This window comes from Nanorana parkeri, unplaced genomic scaffold (assembly GCF_000935625.1).
Source record: "Nanorana parkeri isolate BGI_ZX_2015 unplaced genomic scaffold, ASM93562v1 scaffold1569, whole genome shotgun sequence".
Classification (NCBI taxonomy): domain Eukaryota; kingdom Metazoa; phylum Chordata; class Amphibia; order Anura; family Dicroglossidae; genus Nanorana; species Nanorana parkeri.
This window is the reverse complement of record NW_017307837.1, coordinates 133,500-149,048: the sequence shown is the minus strand read 5'-3', so window position 1 is coordinate 149,048 and position 15,549 is coordinate 133,500. Positions and strand designations below refer to the sequence as shown.

At 41.1% G+C, this 15,549-nt stretch overlaps 1 protein-coding gene across 1 annotated transcript in view; it reads left to right on the top strand.

Moving 5' to 3' along the window:
* The window catches only part of LOC108798857 (glutaminase kidney isoform, mitochondrial-like), an 88,145-nt gene that overhangs the window by 27,641 nt on the left and 44,955 nt on the right, over positions 1–15,549 (top strand). The window contains exons 4-9 of the mRNA XM_018570660.1: positions 592–721; positions 9,283–9,362; positions 10,803–10,966; positions 12,952–13,010; positions 14,088–14,120; positions 15,395–15,453. Coding sequence (XP_018426162.1) covers positions 592–721; positions 9,283–9,362; positions 10,803–10,966; positions 12,952–13,010; positions 14,088–14,120; positions 15,395–15,453 — 525 coding nt within the window. The remainder of the gene's footprint in view (positions 1–591; positions 722–9,282; positions 9,363–10,802; positions 10,967–12,951; positions 13,011–14,087; positions 14,121–15,394; positions 15,454–15,549) is intronic.

Here is a 15,549-nt window from a genome sequence, read left to right as displayed (position 1 = left end):
ATGCGCCGATGTATCGGCAGGAAAATGCCACTTTCGGCATTATGCCAAAAGTGCCATTTTCGGCCGATATGTTTCGGCGGCCGATATATCATTGCATCCCAAGTGAATAGTACAGCAAAATGTCTTCAATATTCACAAGTCTAGCTGAATATGACTAACTACTACTAGTTATACCTTAACCTGGGTAACCCTTCTTTCCCTCATGCAAATTAATTTCGATGAAGGCCAAAGACTGAACCTGACTTATTAGTGTTCTCCTGGTTTTGGTAGGACACCAGGAGCTGGACAAGCCTATATGCTTTTTATATGCAAGGAGCGTGTTTTAGTATTTAATATTGCATGATCAGACAATGCTTCAGCTGTGTGGAATTGGTCCTTACTATATGCTATGTTTTGTAGTTTACACCATAAGGAGGAATTTGATTCCTTTGTTTAGCAATCAGTCACTACTTCTAGCCCTAGGTCTAACACATGCAGATCTTAGTTCATGTCCTATGAGATGGGTTTTCTTTAAGATATTAAAGTTCTTGTAGTTGACATTACTTGATGTTTAATGCCACATAGTTTAATCTGTTGTTTGCTTTTTCTCAGGTGTGTACAAAGCAACATTGTGCTGCTCACACAAGCATTTCGAAGAAAATTTGTCATTCCAGATTTCATGTCCTTTACCTCACATATTGATGAACTATATGAAACTGCCAAAAAATTGTCCGGTGGGAAGGTAATGTTCAGTAATGTCAATTATAGTATTGTGCTTCTTCAGCCATTTATATTTACAGATTTATTAAAAACCATATGTCTTTGCAAATATAAGTGAATTGAAAACAGTGTGCTATTTATAAAAAGTCAAAATACATTTTTTTTCTTTTGTGGAAGTATTCATTTCAACATATTTACCTGCTCTGGGCAATTTATGTAGGGCTGCAGCTAACCATTATTTTCATAATGGATTAGTTGGCTGATCCCATCCCAATTTTTTCCCCCCAATTTTTTGGAAATTGCAATAGCCAATACCAGGCTGGCTATTACACCCACCCACTGCCTTCTGTCAAACAGCAGATAAGGGACCAACGGATAAAGTTCTCCTTCAGGTCCTCCTCTGCTGATTGACAGCAGACTGTGGGTGGGTGCAAAAGCCAGCCTGCTGTTGGCTATTGCAATTCAAAATAGCCAATAGCAGGCTGGCTATTTCTACAATCGGTAGTTGAAAGGAAGCAGAGGCACAGGGCAGCAGCTGAGCTACAGAGGGGGGGCGGGCAGCAGCGGGGTAGAGCAACTAAGCCACAGCAGGGGTACGGGGGAGCAATAGAGATGCAGTGTGGGCACGGGGAGCAACGGAGGCATGGGGAATGCAGAGGCACAGCAGCTGCAGCGGTCTGTGTCCCTTACCCTTTCCACTGCCCCTGCTGATACAGGTGGGGAGGGAAGGGGACATAGACCGCTGCATTCAGCAGCTCCCATAGAGGATGAAAACGGTGGAGCATAGCAGCGGCGGTGGCAGAAATAACTAATTGATCATGAGAATTGTTGATGATTCTCCTTATCGATTAATTGATCAAATCCATTAGTTGTTGCAGCCCTAAATTGATGTACCCTTTTATTAAACATTTAACAAAAGCGAGATAATCCAGTAAAAGCTGATTTGGTATATTTTGTCAAATCATAAAGGCTTCGCTCCTGTGTTTTTTATATATTTTTTTTTTGGGGGGGCGGTGGAATTTCACCAAAATTTGGCTAATCCCTAAACCTAATATCTTCTATTATTTTTGGTTGAGAGAAGCAGTAAAGGCACCCAGCGCGAACTCCGCAAAACACTAAATGTAGCACCAAAACACATAGAAGTCTATGGGAGGTGACACTAGCCATTTTATTCTGGCATTTTTCAAGGCTACTAGTTGATGAAAAAAGGGCTTTGGTAGCTGAGCACTGCTGTGGGGACATGCAAAAAATGTTTTAGAAAATACTGACAGCCGGTAGTGGGTCTTTTCATGTGACTTAAAGGGCACCATTAAAAATGCACACGTTCTTTAAGTAACATGCTTAGGGATGTCTTAAAGCTGCATGTGGTGTTATGAAACGGTATGATTATAATCCTTTAAAAGTGACAGTACACATTAAAAAAAAAACAAGGGAAAAAATGTCTTGGGGTTTCTCCTAAATAGACCCTTATCCAAGCAAGGCATGCCGCATGGGTGGCCAGCAACAGGAGAGCAGCAAGAGTGCTCTCCCTCCCCCATCCCCTGTTCCTTTCTGCACCAAACCGGCCACATATCTTCCAACTTACTTACATATCTTCCAACAACTTACTAAAAGTGCTTTAAATACAAAAAAATACAATAAACAAAAATCACTAAAGTCAAAAAATTTCTGGCGCTTTGATAATGTAAACAGATTGTCGTGGATCCCTGGTGATGTCATTGACTAAATATGAGCATGTCCATGTTTGGTCAATGATGTCTTACAGGATCCCTGGTGCTGTGTTTACATTACAGCAGTGCAGGAGTTTGGATGGGGAAATGGTCAAAATCAGCCATAATAGTTTGCTGGGTCCACAAACTAGCTGTATCTCATCTCTAGCTCTTACACAGCACTTTACATATGTAGAACCATTGAAAAGGTTCCCTTCATCTGAAGGAGCTTTACATCTAATGTATTTACCTCACCAATATACACTCTGTGGCCAGATTCCTTTAAATTTTCTAGTTTATTTTTAAATTGAAGCTCCCAATGCAAGGCCAAATAAACCCAGGAAGACTTAGAGTTGTAACCTCCTCACAATATTTCTTGTGGGGATGGAATCCAGGATCCTGGTGCCACAATGCCCATCACTTAGCCTCCAGCTTGCAGCAGTGTCCGTAGCTAGTTCCAGTTCAACAGGCAGATAGTAAAGGTCGGAATATATTCCAGGGGTCAGCAAAAATAGGAATGAAGTAAGCTGCCAACAGAAAGAAGCGGCCAAGTGTGTATGGAACCGTAAGAGTTCAGCAAATGTCAAAACAAGTCAGGGTGAAACAGGAACAGCAAGTTATCAGATACCAGAGAAAGCATAGGTCAGCAACAAGCTTCAGCTCTGAAATGGAATCCTTGAGCGCAATTGACTTGTAGGCATCCTTCAGTATACATTGTCACATGCACTGGTGTCTGGGTGCTGCTAACTTTTCCTGGATGCAACTTGAGAGTGCACACAATTAGCTGTAAAATTGTGCATGCTCCCTTGTAGGTAAACTTCACCCCTGATGTTGCAGATTTTGTTTTCTTCATGTACATGCCTAACCAATAGGATTTCAGTGTGTGGACTGGTGGTTCCAGACACCGGACAGCCAGAAAGTGGTTGCATACACAATAGTCATTGGGTGTTCTCCACAAGAGAAGATTATGAAGTGCTAGAAATAGCGTGTCTGGTTATTGAATAAGATTAGTCCAGGAGCAAAAGAGTAGGATTCCACAGTTTTATTCAGCATGTGAGGGGCCATAGGTGTACTCAGTCTGAGGACGGGTGAGCGCTGCCTTCTTCAGAGGTTTTGGGTGATATGCAGTCCAAAGGTAGGGGATACATGGATGTCAGAGTTATGAACTGGGATTTGTGGGCATTGTGAGTCTAGTGTGGGGCTGTGCAAGTGTTATGAATCTAGGGAAGGGTTGTGCAGGTCCAGATGGAGTGAAGTTTCGATTAAATTGTATATAGATACATTAGGTGGTTTCCACAGTTATCTTCAGCATGTGAGGGACCATGGATGTAGTCAGTCTATGGATGAATGACCGCAAGATTTTATCAGAGGTTTGGCTTGATCTGTAGTCCAGCAGTGGCGGGTCCATGGATGTCCATGGGTGTACTGGGATTTGTGGACATTGTGAGTCTAGCGTGGGGCTACGTAAGTGTTAACAATCCAGGGAGGGATTGTGCATGCCCAGATGGAGGTGAATGTGGATACAAGGGTATCCACATTAGATACATTAAAGTGGTTTCTAACACTCCTGGCTGGCCCATGCATGGCTTTTATCCCCTGCTTCACCCCTTTCTTTATTGTTGGTGTGCTTGGCAAGCCTGAATATCCCTTTTTATAGCGCCCTTAGTGAATGTCATCAGATGGTAGTGTAGTGATTCCTTTTTCAGCTTCTCCTTGGCTTCCTTTGCGTTCATACAAGCAGTACCTCATCAGTGTCTGTGAAACTACAGGACCCAGCATTTCATGTCTGTTCTGCTCATAATTCCTTCACTTAAACAGCTCTTCTCATTGGGGGGAATTTATCAAAGCAACTGCGACAGTTTTTTAGCCTCTTAGATCTTTTTTTTTTTTTTTTTTTTAATGTGCAAATCTGTTTAGCTGCTTTTTTTAAACATGTGCGCCTGTTTTGACCAGAACTTGCACTAATTTTCCCATTGCACGTGTTTTGCGAAAGTTCGCAATTGTTTACATCTGCACGTGTACTGCTGCTGTCTGAAACTGGAGCAACACCTAAAAAAATAATTGCTACTTAAGAAGTCCCCATGACCACTTCTTCAAGAAGTGACAATTAAGCTTCTTGCCTGGAGTTACAAGTCTCTTTTCCTGTAGTCTATTTATTCTCATTTATGAGCAACATTACACTAGCATCATAAATCTGGCGCAAAGTGCATCAAATATATTCCGTGCAAGTTCAAACACTCGCAATTGCTATGATAAATTCCCCTCTTTAAGCTTAATATTACAGGCAGGATATACGTATATTTTCATAACATAGAGGCATAGTTGTAGCTGGAATAATTGGTAAAAGGTTTGGTGTGTCTGCTTATGTTAGAATGCATAAGAAAAGGTCAGTAAATCGATGAAGAGAGGAATGCTGCTCAGTGTGGTGGAAATAGCAAAGTTGAGCAAAATGATGTATAGTTAAGGAAAATTACATTGAGGCTGCTTTTAGGGCTCTTTATGGTACTGTTTAAAAAAAAAAAAAAAAAAAAAACCTCGGATACTCTTATTAATGTGTGTTGTGTGAGTCACCAAAGATCACATTGAGGACTCCAGTGCTAATGAGGTCAGTATGTATTTAGTCACTGTTGCAAATGTGTAGGTGGTGAAAGTCCCCTGGGTATGGTGCAGGTAAAGAGACAAGAGTTCCCCCACCCACTCTCTGAGCTTTGTAGAGGTTCAGTCACTATATCTAAGAAGACTGTTCTGTGTAAATCGGAGAGAATACATTCAGCAAAATGTTACTGCATGACAAACCAGCTTTAGATAAAGTGGGGAAAGGGTTAGACTTAGAACCTCTGTTGGGTTTTTGGTGTTCCCATTGAGAGCTAAAGCCTCACTTCCTGTTCTAATGACCGTTATTGCTGGGATAGGTGCTGAAGGAAATTTACACCGCTGTCATCCTAACAAAAGGTGAGGAGTGATCTCCCATTAGGGGCACCTTTTCTGATGACAACAGTCAAAGGTGTTAGTATTCCTCATTTCAGAAAGAATTCCTCTCTATTGGGATTCCAGGACAGAATGTGAGGGGGAATCTCACAAATGGGGATGCAGACATAAAAAACACTGACAGTGATTCTACCCTCTACCCCTCTGTATTGAAAACTAGAGAGTATGTGACTGGAGTTGCACTACAAAAGCAACAAGCAGAGTGGGACTCAACATGATTGTAGCTCTAACTTCCTGTTAAGTTTACATGAGAGCAAGTGAAGGGAAATCTCTCTAATGAGACATGGATACAAATTTTAAAAAACCTGACAGAAGTTTTAACCCTTTCCTACTGCATTCAGAATTGGGAATGGGGAAATGGGGGGAGGGATTTAGATATATTTTAAACGTAGGCATGCAATTTCTACAAATACACTTTTTCAAGGTACTGTAAATATTCCATCTAATTTTCATATTTACATAATTTATTATGGTCATTAAAACTCCATACATCAATAAGTACTCAGTTAGAGCGGTTAGGGTCTGGAACTCTCTGCCCAGGCAGTGATTTCAGCAAATAGTGTGGAATCATTCAAGAAGCTTTTGGACGATTTCCTGAGAGACCGTAATGTACAGGGGTACAGGTACTCTTAAGAATGAGATGACACAGGGCCCTATACATACACACAATAGGTTGGACTTGATGGACTTATGTCTTTATTCAACCTCAAATACTATGTAACTATGTAATAAACAAAGTAAAAAATAAACCAACAATAGATTCTTAAAAATGATCCTAATGGCTTTCCCAGCTACCACCCTTATTCCTACAAATGAAATCCTGACAAGGATAAGTTTGATCCCATTCATCTATCTGCAATATTAAAGGAGAACAATGGGGTCAGTGTTTTTCCCCATAGTTCTCCTTAGGGTAACGGGAGGACACAAACTAGCATCCTCCCGTTACCCTAAGCTCGGTATACCGCGAGCTACAGCTTGCGGTATATTGAGACGCCGGAGCGGATCCCGACGTAGATGACGGAATCTGCCCAGCTGCGTGAGTGACAGCTGGCTCTGCCTATCTAGAGGCAGAGCCAGCTGTACCCGCCCCCTCCCCTGTCTGTTCCGCCAGTCAGCGCTGGCAGATCGGAGCGGGGAGAGGGGAATCCAGCCCCTCCCCCTGTCACGGCAGAGAGCCGTGACAGGATCGAGAGGTGAGCGAACCTGGTATGTGTTCGCTCACCTCCCGATCTACTGAGCCGACCTGTGACAGTCTCATTGTCACAGGTCGGCTAGAACTATGAGGTGAGTGGAAATCACTCATCTCATAGTTCTCCTTTTATATCCCACGCAAATGCAAAAGAGGACTGGGAGGGCCATATAGAGCTTAAACTCTTGAAATAGAATGATTTCCATATACTTATCAGTCCTTTTTCCTTTATATACTTTAAACTTCCTGAACAGTTTTTTTTTTGGCATGCTAAGTGACCCAAGGAGGGTAATACAAAATCCTTCTAATTGGGGAGGACAGGTTGTCCCTTAATATGACCAATGTTTTATATATGAGCACCGTTTTCAAATGCCTTTTACAAGGCAGTATGTGCAAAATTTGGATATCCCTCAAAATAGTGAAGCTGTGCAATGCTAGTAGATTTTTAAACACTCATATGACTAGCAAAGCACATACAGTACTCTACTCAATGCCCCAAATGCCAAGTATTACTTTATTCTTTTGCTCTGTATCCTTCCCATTATTTAAAACTATTGGGTTTGTAAGTTTCCTGCATGACCTCATAACATCTTTTCCTTTCCAAGTCTGTTTGACTCCATTATATGTGTGGAGGCTTTTTGTGGGAAGTGTATATTAATAAATGTGTTAGAGAAAAGAGAAAAATAACATTGTTGGTGCTTGTTAACACCTTGTTATCCAGCTGCAATTAATATTGTAGTGCTTTCCAACCAATGTTGTCCCTTAAACGTTATTCATAATTTCACCACAGAGCTGTTCCTTTCTGGGAATACATTAGTAGACATGTTAACACAGTTTTAGTTACACGTGCAATATAAGCCTCTTTTGGAGAAACAAAATTGTCTGTATTATTGTGTATTTATTTATTACTTATCATTAGATCACTCGTATTGAACGAGCAGTGGCTCCTACTGCTGAACGTGATCGCCGCCGCTGCTCCTCGGCTTTAATACGAGTGATCTCATTAGATCACTCGTATTAAACGAGCAGTGGCTCCTACTACTCGCCCGGCGCCCGAAACTGCATGTCTCGGGCGTCGGGATTCGCTCCATAAGACGCAGGCACATTTTCCCCCTCCTTTTGGGGGGAAAAAAGTGCGTCTTATGGAGTGAAAAATACGGTATGTCTTTTGGAGTGTAGGAGAAAACTGGAGTTCTCAGGAGGAAACCAATGCAAGCACAGGGACCAGGGACCCCAAGCGCTGCAAGGCAGAAGTGTTAACCACTATGCCACTGTGCTGCCCTGTATGTCTGTCCTGGATCCATCAGTGGTAGGCAACCTCGGCACACCAGCTGTGGTCATACTGCACATCCCATCATGCCTGTGGCTGTCAGAGTCTTGCAATGCCATCTGGGATTTGGAGTGCCGAGGTTGCTTACCCTTGGAATATACTGTATATTGTAAATTTGTCCACTAGTATAGCACTAACAGGCATTCTGCAGTTGTTTCTTTATCTAGGACCAATTTTTACATCTATTGCACCATGCTGTGTGTTTGAGAGGCAGCCAACATAAAGAAAAGCTGAACCTGAGAACACAAATATAATATATTGCAGCTTACAAGTCCTTGATGTGGTGACGCCATTAGTTTTTCTTTTTTTTTTTTTAAGTGCAAGTACAAGAAACAAATTCTATTTATCTGTCAAAAATATTGTGTCTTTGTTACTTCTTATGAACTAATATGAATTCTTAAACAAATGTCAACTTTCACAGCTAACTTCTGCGAACAACAAAGCAACGCCCCTTTATATAATGGAGATGGGGTTATTTGTCACCTTAAGCTGCTCTTCTAATTTGGACTACAATGCTGCTCCTCCATACAGACATACATACATAAATTCATACAGTGCAGTGAGTTGTCACTCTAGGACAGGAAGTGTGTTATTGGCGGAGTTAACTGGTGAAAATAAAAGCAAAATAGTCTGAATAGAAAGGGAAACTAACGCAGCCACAAACTCCAAGGACTAGTAAACTGCAATATAATAACATTTTATTGTTGGGTTTACATGCACTGGAAGTGGTGTCAGCAGATTCTCCTGTTCCTAGAGGCAGGATAAGTCCGATAATCAGAGGCAGGATAAGTCTTTGATGTTGTCACCTGTTAGGCTAGAAGAATCGCACACATTCTACAGGGGCACCCTGGAACTTACCAGTAGAGTTCTCGAAGTCTAGGAAACTGTCCGGCCATGAATCAGCTTTTGGTGGACTGACCCTTTAAAGCTACAGGCAATGGTTGCAAGTTTGAAAAAGGGGTATGGGTTTTTTCTCCTAGAGGAAAGTAAAAATCTTACAAAAGAATGATTTAGTATTTTAGTGTTGGGTTTTTCAATTCCCATGAGGACCATCTGCATAGAGTTTGCATGTTGCTCCCTGGCTTCTCTTGTTTCATTACATAATCCAATTCAGACTTGTAGGTTGTGTTCAACCCAAGGGTGGCCTTAAGGTACATATGTGTGAATAATTTTGGTAGGTCATTCGAAGTTTAGTACTGCTATTAATTAATTTCTGTAAAGTTCTGTGGCATATAAATAAGTAAAATGTAATTATTTTGGACAATGAAACACAATTATTTTTACAGTATCTTTATTATCAAGCCTTATGTAATATTTTGAGTGCAAATGCTATTTGTATTTATCTCTTTATCTGTAATCTTTTACAGGTTGCAGATTACATTCCTCAACTGGCAAAATTTAGCCCGGATCTCTGGGGTGCTTCCATTTGTACAGTGGATGGTCAAAGGTAAAGTACAGTATAATTTTTTTATTCTTTCCAAATATTCTGTTTTTTTATTCATACAGGGGTGCCCGATTTCTATCGCCTGATGCCTGGGGAATGCAGTTCCAGGCACCGGGCAGGTTGTTTTTTTTCTACATTTAGCCCTGCTGCGTGCAAGCTGTGCAGGCGATCGAGCGCAATGCTATGCTCGATCTTCTGTACTGGAGGGCAGGCTCCATAAAGAGAACCTGTCACCTCCATACGCTATCACATAGGGGCTTGTTATCCCCTGTGTGATAGCAATAAAGAATAAAGTAAATACAAATAAAAAGTGATAAATTTTTTTTAAAAATTAAATAAAAGAAATGTAAAAAACACAATTAAAACCAACTCGCTACCCAAATTATCTGCATTCAAATAAACATATTGTGTGTGTGTCTGCATGTGTGTGCACACGTACTGCCCCGCCCCATTCCACTGTGTGCCATATTGTGGTAGCCGGGCAGCAGCATTCTCCAACAGGCACAATGTGCATTGAAGTAAGTAATTGGACAGCAGTATGGGGTACAGATAGTACACCTGTACCCCATACTGCCTTTCAGCGCTGCCCTGTGTTATGGATTTTTAATTTCGCTCGCAAATTGCAAACACTTGTTGGGCAGCATGGTCAAGTGATCACGGTTAAATATGGTTTGGGTTAAAATTGTTTTTTTGTATCACGTAGATTGTCATGAGTGACAGTCCTTGGACAAGTAATTTTTTTTTTAAATTCCACACCCCTGTCATACTTTCCATTGTATGAAGGCCATCTCCATCCCAGAGTAAAGGCTGTGACACACGGAGCGTGGGGCGTTGCATTCGTGAGCAGTGTGTCATGTCATTTTTCAGCTCGCATAGCTGAGCGTACCGAGATGAAAAATTTAATCTTCAGCCAATTGGCTCGCACGTATAAACCCGCGTGTCAGGATGCGACGTCTGGCAGGTTGTTACGCATGAGCCGATTGGATGAAGGTGCAGTCAATCATCTGCCTGCACTCAGCTCACACTGCATGCAAAGCTCCGTGCTGGACAGCCTTGCTTCGCTCTGCACGGCTTATCGTGCAGTGTGTCACGGGCATCAGTGGATAAGACACCATTGCAGGTGGGAGTTTGATTTCAGCACTTGAAAAGTTGTATATGTATGAGTTTGGCACAATGTGCTCATGAGCAAATATGAAAAAGAACTAAAGAGATTTTATTTGTGCAATATACGGTTATGTCATATTTGTAACACTAACACTTTGGGAGTTGATTGTTGCGTTTCTCACCAGAAAGATTGTATCATTCTTTATGTACAACGTTTCATACCTGGTCACTATTATAGATTGTAGAGCGCTGCACTTTCATTGTATTGTACAGTTAACATCAATAGCCTGTATTGCTATAAAATCTGTGCTCTTACAATGGACTTTTATTTTTTAATAGGCATTCAGTGGGTGATACCAAAGTACCTTTCTGCCTACAGTCTTGTGTGAAGCCTCTGAAATACGCCATTGCAGTAAATGATCTTAGTACAGAATATGTCCACCGATATGTTGGGAAGGAACCCAGCGGGTTACGGTTTAACAAGCTCTTTCTTGATGAAGATGGTAAGCATTGATGTTTTAGCAAGAGATACTTGTAGTGGTCCAGTTTGCCCTGTTGGTTTAACCTGAACGTGTAAGGTTCTTTAATTTTTTTCCCGGAATTATCTTTGTGTAGATATGTCTGTGATATCATGCCCCCCACTCATTAAAGCAGAGACAGATCTTAAGAGCTCAGTAACACTTTGCAACCAATCAGCAATCTTGTTTGCTTGTCCTCACTCCAGTAAACTGACTTCAGTTGAAATGTTATTGGTTTGCTGCGGCTTACTGCATTTCAGACATAATTGTTGCACTTTTTAGCAAACCCATACTGTAAAAGCATGCAGTTTGCCATTACTGACCACCCCTTCTAAAAATACTAGTTTCCTGGTTATGATGCTGATCCTTGTAGCTTTAGTCAGACCTGGAACAAGTATTTAGAGCAGGTGATCCCGTTTCACTGACTTGCATGCTTGTTTTTTTTTGTTTTTTTTTATTTAATCAATTTTTATTGATTTTGAAAATTCTGCAAACGTAAATATCTTAAACAAAAGTCCAAAAGCTGTACGTACAGCTTAATAAAGTCAGATGTACATGGAAATCAGACAGTGTTGTGCATCAGTACAGACATATCAAACATAAACATTAAACCGTACAACCATGACTTAATCCACGGCTATCGTATATCTTTAAAAGGGGTGGTTAAGCCACCCCTCAGGCACTGCCCAGAGACAGATCCAGTGAAGGAGACACATTGCAAGGGAAGGGGAAAGGGGGGAAGCGCAGTAGGGGGGAAAGGGGGGAAGCGCAGTAGGGGGAAAAGAGGAGAGAGGGAGTGGTGGGGAAGTTAGATAATGAGCGAGTCTAAATGAAAGGTTGGTGACATGTAGGAAGCGATCCAAGGTTCCCAGATTTTTTCACATTTTGTTAGAGTATCTGACTGAACAGCGACTTGCATGCTTGTTTATTAACATATGCATAATTCCTCCCCTTATGTCCCCATGTGGACATGTATGATCCCAGTGATTTACTATAATTGTGAGACTATTAGAGTTTTGAACTGTGAAATGAAGTCCAAGGTGAGTCACATGACCTTTAACAATTAAGGCATATAAATACTATTGTACTGCTGAAAGGAAGCTTGATCCTTATCGCTATCACAAAAAAGATAGCACTTGACCCTGTTTTTTGGTTAGATTTCCTCTTGGTGTTCACTTGAACATGACAATCCATCAATTTCTCAAAGTTTACTGCCCGTGTAGCACTTGGCATATTAGTGTCTAGTGTAATTTTCTCTTCTACTCAGGCTTATCTCCCTAAGCTATAACACCTATTTTCTTTACGGTATTGATTATACCTTTTAGCCATGTGACTGTTCTGTTACGTAGAGTCTTTGAATAAAGGACATCAATTCCAGATCTTGCTTTTAGTCTATGTAGGGTTTATTAATATATGATGCATCAGATCACAAAGCACAATTAAGACAGCGTGATAACTAGGGATGCACCGATACCAGTTTTTCGGTATCGAGTATGAGTACCGATATTTATATTTCGGTACTCGCCGATACCGAGTACCAATAGGAGTAGCTTAGGGCCGGCTTCCCAGGCAATCAGGGAGCCAGGCGGTGTGTCATAGGGCCGGCTTCCCAGCAAAACGGCATCAAGGCCGGCCAAACAGATCTGACAATATGGTGGCACAACCTCCACCCTGCAGACCCCTCATTCCCCTCACATCGATCCTCAGCAGCATCCATTACCGTACCACAGATGTCCCTCGGCCAGCTGGGCAGACACTGCTCTCTAAGCTCTCCCGGATCTGCTCACGTCTCCTATGTGTACAGCACCCACCCCCCCAAGTGATTGGCCCAATTTGGCAGAATCAAAAAAGAATTGGACGCATGTCCAATTCTGGTACCGGATACAAAAATGACTTTATCTAAGGTTAGCCTAGCTTTCACAATGAAAAAACATGTCTAGAATAGCTTTTGATGTATTGTCATTTTGCAGATAAACCACACAATCCAATGGTGAATGCTGGTGCTATTGTGATCACTTCTTTAATAAAGGTATGTTATTAAGCATTTGTATTTATGTCACAGGCTTCTAAATGTAAACAAGTAAATGCATACATTATTTTTTATTAGATCTACTAATCATTCTTGTATGTTTCCTTTCTATTCCCTTCTTATTCACAAAAAAGTGTAGTTAGTGCCAGAAGGACTGGTGTGTTTACCTTTTTATGAAGTCTGCGCTCAGGCTGCTTGGCTTCAAACAGTCCTGATAGAATAGAACATACATATTTTCAGCAGCCAATGAGCTGCATGTCCTGCAGTTACACATTGTGGCTGTATGAAAGATCTGGAAATCTTTCATTTACGCTTGATGGTAGAAAAAGAGGTGTACTTACTTTATTGTTACAATGTTTAAATGGCAGCTAAACCACAACTGGTGCTGCGTTTTTGGCTACCAAGGCTGTAGGTAGAGCTTGATCTGACAATGTGTCTCATTTAATCCGAAGAACCTTAAGGGGAAACTGTTGTTGGTCTGAGGATAAATTGGAATCCACTCTTATTTTTCTGCCTTTGTTTTCCCCTTTTGCTGGTATTGTAAAAATGGCAAAATAGGTGTTATTGTAACATTCCCTACCTTGAGTACTGCAGTTGTTTCTAAAATTTGCAACAGGAAAAGGAGAAATCCAAATGTTGGTGAATATATGATAAAATAATGGCAGGGAACTTCCTTTTATAAAGCAGGCAAATGATTAATCAGCCAACAGATGGTGAATCTAATATGTGACTCTTTATAAATATAGCCTAGAGCAGGGGTAGGCAACTCCGAGACTCCAGCTTTGGTGAGCTACAAATCTGATTCTGCCTCTGGGACTCATGCCTATGGCTGACAGTCTGCAATGTCTAATGGGACTTGTAGTTGCACAACAGCTGGAGTGACGACATTGCCTACCCCTAGCCTAGAGTGTAGCACAAGGAAAATCGGAACTTTCATCCAAGTACAAAACATTTCATTTTTATCCTAATGGTAGTCATTGTATATTCTATATCAAAATATTCAGCGACTGTCACATTTTGTAAAGATTAAGCATAATGGAGTACATATACATTAAGTTGTGTTGTCTTTCCCTACAGCAAGGAGCAGGCAATGCAGAAAAATTTGACTATGTAAGTATTGAAGATATATAATTTCCTTTACATTTGCATTATTTAATTGCTTATAGCATAATAATAAAAATATTTATATACTTTGTTTTAAATGCATTGAAACATTTTTACATTAATATACAATATGCTTAAAATGACCATGGTCGAGGAAATCCTAATTTAACAGGAAGGACTGATAGCAAAAGATGTCAGGACATACAACTTATCTAAACTTTTGCCCTCTCAGTGCTGTCCCCTCAGTGGATATGAAAATAGGGACTTTCAGATGGCAGTGATTTTATATGATTGTATGCCTCCCTGATGTCTGTGCCTGACCCTGCTGACTAGTCACTCAGACAGGCCCTGGCCATTGCATTGAGGGATAGGGGCCTACATGCTCTCCATATGAGTCTGCCAGGGCTGCCGTCCTTCCATTAACCTTCTTCTGAAAATGCTATTTACCTGTATATTTCTGGCTTCAGTATTTTCCTTGCGCCACTGACTGCATGGATAAGCCAGAGGCAGCCAGGTTACAAGCATTTTCAGAAGGAGGTGATCATTGGAAACCTACACCTTCATTGATGCATATTTCCTCAATGGTAAGCGCTGTGTACTATCAGCCCTCTAGTTCTGTTCATTTACAACCCTTCCAGCAAGTTTGCTTAAAGGGTATGTCAAGGCATAATAAAAATTGTATGCAGTACGTATTTGCATGCTGGTAATGCAGGGTATCCTGACACCACCACCTATGGGTTATCAACACGGGGGCCCTTCGTTTATAGTGCATTGAAGCGGAGAGCTCCACCAACGTCATCATTGCCAGTGGTGCTCTCTGCATTACAAGAGGACTGTCATGGGCTGAATAAGAGCCAAAGGGGAAGACCCAGTGCTTCGTGTGATTTTGCCTGTTAACATCTGAAAAAGGTAAGTATGACAAAAAAAAAGCAAATTATACAGTACGGGAAGGCTTTAGGAGGGTGGCGGGGCTGAGCCCGGAGTTGATCTTTTAATTTTTTTTAAAATTTACAATATGTAAACTGAAAAAATCCTGACCTTGGTCGTTTGGAAATGCCATGGCCTAAGCTGTTGCCTAATCCCGCATCAATGTGATTTACCCAGTCTTAGGTATTAGTCCTTTGCACTGTTGTGAGGATGTTCCTTATCACCGTCCGGCTTGGCAAGGAGGACCATGAGTGTCACTAGGGAAGATTGGGCTACTGCAGGAAAGAAAGCAAAGGGTGACATACCAGTCTTGCCAATATTTACTTAACATCTGACCTCTTTTACCTCTATAGGTCATGCAGTTCCTCAATAAAATGGCGGGCAATGAGTATGTTGGGTTTAGTAATGCTACGTAAGTACACGCAAAATCATTGAAAATGTGGATAACCTTTAGTTTACATTTTAATGGGGAAAAGTGAATGTAGAAGTGGTTATATATATATATATA